This window comes from Colobus angolensis, unplaced genomic scaffold (assembly GCF_000951035.1).
Source record: "Colobus angolensis palliatus isolate OR3802 unplaced genomic scaffold, Cang.pa_1.0 Scaffold43, whole genome shotgun sequence".
NCBI classification, from domain to species: Eukaryota; Metazoa; Chordata; class Mammalia; order Primates; family Cercopithecidae; genus Colobus; species Colobus angolensis.
Genome location: NW_012117710.1, coordinates 2,546,990 through 2,551,734, shown reverse-complemented (window position 1 = coordinate 2,551,734; position 4,745 = coordinate 2,546,990). Strand labels below are relative to the sequence as shown.

The 4,745-nt window shown below is 47.1% G+C and overlaps 2 protein-coding genes across 2 annotated transcripts in view; one reads left to right on the top strand and one right to left on the bottom strand.

Moving 5' to 3' along the window:
- Positions 1–1,068, bottom strand: part of NUDT1 (nudix (nucleoside diphosphate linked moiety X)-type motif 1) — a 19,824-nt gene extending 18,756 nt beyond the window's left edge. Inside the window, exon 1 of the mRNA XM_011956963.1 lies at positions 1,050–1,068. The gene's annotated coding sequence lies outside the window, so the exon portion shown is untranslated. The remainder of the gene's footprint in view (positions 1–1,049) is intronic.
- The window catches only part of FTSJ2 (FtsJ RNA methyltransferase homolog 2 (E. coli)), an 11,898-nt gene extending 7,289 nt beyond the window's left edge, over positions 1–4,609 (top strand). Inside the window, exon 3 of the mRNA XM_011956964.1 lies at positions 3,255–4,609. Coding sequence (XP_011812354.1) covers positions 3,255–3,697 — 443 coding nt within the window. The 3' untranslated portion in view covers positions 3,698–4,609. The remainder of the gene's footprint in view (positions 1–3,254) is intronic.
- Positions 4,610–4,745: the final 136 nt, after the last annotated feature.

The window sequence follows — 4,745 nt, the reverse complement described above, 5'->3', positions numbered from 1 at the left end:
TTTTTGTTTTTTTAAGTAGAGACAAGGTTTCACCATGTTGGCCAGGCTGATCTCAAACTCTTGACCTCAGGTGATCCGCCCACCTTGGCCTCCCAAAGTGCTGGGATTACAGATGTGAGCCACCGCGCCCAGTTACTCTTGATGTATTGACATCTCTTTGCAACAGCCCAGCTAAATTTCCAAGTCCCGTAAGCCCTGGGGCTTCCTGATGCCCCCACTGGGGCTACTCCCTCTAGAACCTAGAAGAGGCTTCATGGCCAGGGCTATGGATTCTCCACTCTGGGTGAAGCTGAGACACAGTTTTCAATCTGTTTTATATCTTAGGGTTTTGAGTAAGATTTTCTATGTAGAAAGGTTCCCCTGAATATTGAGATCAGCCAGCCGCCCATACGACGAAAGACACTGTCGTCATTGGGAAAGTTTCATCCTATTCCAGGTAGTGCTTGTACCGTAGGCTCTTTAGCCAGCTCCCTCACTGAGGGCGTCAAGCTTGCTTTTGGCTTTTTGCTGGGATGCGTGTGCTGTAGTGAATATCCTTGCTGTTTATGTTTCCTGAACTAAAGCCAGGGTAGCTGCATGCACTGGCATTTGAACAGGGTGAGACAGTCCACGCAGAGCTCTCCCAAAACCTTAGAGTAGGGACACTGGTCCCCATTTATTGGTGAGAAAACTGAGGCTCAGGGTTTCATGATTTGTTGAAAGTGCAGAACTAGAATGCTGGTACATCCGCCTCACTGCTGGTTTGCGGTAGGTTTGCTGTGAACTCTCAGTGTCTACCTGCATCCCGTTGGCTGGCCCCTGCCCAGACTGAAGCTGGGATATGCCTCTTCTGGCTTTTGAACAGCCCTTTTTTTTTTTTTTTTCAGATGGAGTCTCACTCTGTTGCTCAGACTGGAGCGCAGTGGTGCCATCTCGGCTCAGTGTAATCTCCGCCTCCTGGGTTTAAGTGATTTCCGGCTAATTTTTGTATTTTTAGTAGAGAGGGGGTTTAGCCATGTTGGCCAGGCTGGTCTCGAACTCCAGACCTCAGGTGATCCTCCTGTCTCTGCCTCCCAGCATCCTCGAGGTGCCTCCTGGTGCTTCCATCGTGGTCGGCCTGAACAGCCTTTTTATTGTTTTTTCAGCTCAGCATTTATTGACTAAATAAGTGGATTCATGTTGGAAATGTCAGTTCCTTTTCTCATTGCTGAGCTTATCACCATGGAGTCCTCCTGGTAACTGATTTCAGTGATTTCTGTTCCCCTAAGTGCTCCTCAGATGAAGCAGGAGCGTGGCTCAGCATGCCTTGTAGGAGGAAGTGACAGAAGGAGACAGCGTGAGCGTGATCTGCCTGGGCTTGTCCTCCCAGAAGTCACAAGCATGCAGCCAAAGCTGTTTGCCTTCAGTGGAAATTTCCCAAGGTTGTAACATTGGATATTATAGGAGCGAAAGCTCAGGAGCATAAAGTGAGGCATGAGGCCGGGTGCAGGGGCTCGCGCCTGTAACCCCAGCACTTTGAGAAACTGAGGTGGGAGGATCACCTGAGGTCAGGAGTTCGAGACCAGCCTGGGCAATGTGGTGAAACCCCGTCTCTACAAAAAATTAGCCAGGCGTGGTGGCATGTGCCTGTGGTCCCAGCTACTTGGGAGGCTGAGGTGGGAGGGGTCGCTTGAGCCTGGGGAAGTCGAGGCTGCAGTGAGCTGAGGCCATGCAGTGGAGTGAGACCCTGTTTCTCTCTCTCTCACACACACACAAAAAAAGATAACTTGCTGATATTTGAGTAACGCCAGTTGTAAAACTAAAAAGATGCCATTGTGTCACCTTACCTAAAACAAGACTTGTTGCCTATAACTGATTTCAGTGTCTGCCTTCCCCTCTTCTCTGTACCTACATTCAAAGCCCCTCTCACAAGCCCAATGCCCCCATCTCCCCAGCAGTCCCCTCCACTGAGGAGGGCCGTAGTTCTGTTGAGAAGTGTCAGAGTTGATAAGCTAAGGGAAGAGTCACAGATGTTCTTGTTCAGTCTGCTTAACAGAAAGGCTGTTCAAACGGTAGGGGGAGAGGAAGAGACCATGTTTCACTCGTAGTTTAAACATTGGAAGTCCAGGTATTTTGAAGATTACCTCATTTTTCAAAGGTAAAACCCCTCAATCTTCAGCCCAGGAAAATGGGACGCCTCACGCCTCATTTTAGCTGGGTTTCCTGAGTAGCTGAGACTACAGCTAATTTTTATATTTTTTTGTAGAGACAGGATCTTGCTATGTTGCCCAGGCTGGACTAGAACTCCGGGGCTCTAGCAGTTCTCTCACTTCAGCCTCCTAAAGTGCTAGGATTTTAGGTGTGAGCCACTGCACCTAGCTGGTATCAGTTTTTGTACATTATTTTGTATGTGTTCATTTTCCTCATCTCTTGACTTGTTTCTAGTAGTTTCTACATTGAAAGCAATTAGATTAAGGTGGAGAAGGAGAATGGATTTATTGATTTCATCCAGAGGCACTTTATGTACTAGTATATTATTTTCTTTTTCTTTCTTTCTTTTTTTTTTTTGAGATGAAGTCTCGCTCTGTTGCCGAGGCTGGAGTGCAGTGCTCTTGAGATGAAGCAAGAGTGTGCCTTGTAGGAGAAAGTGACAGAAGGAGAGAGCGTGAACGTGATCTTGGCTCACTGCAACCTCCGCCTCCCGGGTTCAAGAGATTCTCCTGTCTCAGCCTCCCGAGTAGCTGGGATTACAGGCATGTGCCACCACACCTGCCTGAGTTTTGTAGTTTTAGTGGAGACAGCGTTTCCCCATGTTGGCCAGGCTGGTCTCGAACTCCTGACCTCAGGTGATCCATCTGTGTCAGCCTCCCAGAGTGCTGGGATTATAGGTGTGAGCCACTGCGACTGGCCTATTTTCTATTTTAGTTTATCAAAAAGAGCACTCAGAAATAAGAACCCTTTCACAGAGAGTGCGCCTTGGGTAGTGAAATGATACCAGCTTTGGAATCAGAAGTCCTGGCGCTTGGCACAGGTCTGCCCATGGCTGAGGATGACTCTAGGACAGTCACTTCCTGTCTGGGCCTCAGCTTCTCAGATGTTAAGGCCCACGACCTCCCCCACCACGTGTCTTTATAGAATGTATAGATAGAAAAGGCCTGTGTTTACCTATTTGCACATTAGCTCTTTGTATTGGTCTTGACATTTTACTTTTATTTCATCACTTTGTTGCATGTACTGTATTTTTGTGAAAACATTCAGGGTGTAAATAAATAACACATTTACCATTTCTTCCATAGATCCCAGCTCTCCTGTTGGCTTCGTGCTTGGGGTAGATCTTCTTCACATATTGCCCCTGGAAGGAGCAACTTTTCTGTGCCCTGCTGATATGACTGACCCGAGAACCTCACAGAGAATCCTCGAGGTGCTTCCTGGTGGGAGAGCAGATGTGATTCTGAGCGACATGGCGCCCAATGCCACAGGGTTCCGGGACCTTGATCATGACAGGCTCATCAGCCTGTGCCTGACCCTTCTCAGCATGACCCCAGATATCCTGCAACCTCGGGGAACATTGCTTTGTAAAACTTGGGCTGGAAGTCAAAGCCATCGGTTACAGAGGAGACTGACAGAGGAATTCCAGAATGTAAGGATCATTAAACCTGAAGCCAGCAGGAAAGAGTCATCAGAAGTGTACTTCTTGGCCACACAGTACCAGGGAAGGAAGGGCGCTGTGAAGCAGTGAGGATTTCTTGTGCCATTTTCATAATGGTCATTAGCTTCTTTTAAGCTAGAAACTTAGCCTGAGCTCCTTCCTGAAGAGTTCCTGGGAGATCTGAGCTGATTTTGGAGATGAAACAGGACAAGTGGGGAGTCTCTTTCTTTCTCTCTCTCTTTTTAACCAAAAAGAGATGACAAAACTAAGTTCAGGGGCCATGGAAAATGAAAACGTCCTCTATATTGTGATTTGTGAAGAGAAAGTTATCAAGAGAAAGAGGTGAGGATGGAAGGATGAAGAGAGACAGACTGTGGGAAGAATCAGAAGGAATCCGCTGAGGCAGGGATGGGTGTGCCCATGTGTGCCTTGACAGGACTTCATCTTATAGACTGTTAAACTGTCACACAGAAACAGGCTTTCCACTGCTGCTCTGAGAGCACCATGCACAGGTTTCCAGTTCTTAGTGTGGCTGTTTAAAGTAGAAAATCTGGGGGCTGGGTGAGGCCACTCACACCTATAATCCCAGAAGGCTGAGGCTGGGGGATTCTTGAAGTCAGAAGTTCAAGACCAACCTGGGCAACATAGCAACACCCACTGTCTCTACAAAAATGAAAAAACAAAAAACCAAACCAAAAGGAAAATTTGAAATTTCCATCTGGGGATTCAATTCTTTCTTTCTGGTGAATAATCTAGAAATTCATGCATTCTTCAAGCATCAGAAGTTCCTGGAGCGATTAGGGAAGACGTGTGGTCTGAATTTATGCATGCGGTGGGTGTGCTTTGGTTTTTGCTGGAAATTTATATCCGTGTCTGGGCTCCCAAGAACATAAAGGTAATTGCCAAAGCCAGCAGTGATGTGGTGTGTTTATTTTCTTTTACTCTTCTAGGAACTCGATGCAGCTTTATATTTAATAAAATAGAGGTTGCATTATTGTAAGGGACTTTCATGCTTTTAAGTTTTGTTTTTTTAAAACTGGCTTCCTCGGCCGGGCGCGGTGGCTCAAGCCTGTAATCCCAGCACTTTGGGAGGCCGAGATGGGCGGATCACGAGGTCAGGAGATCGAGACCATCCTGG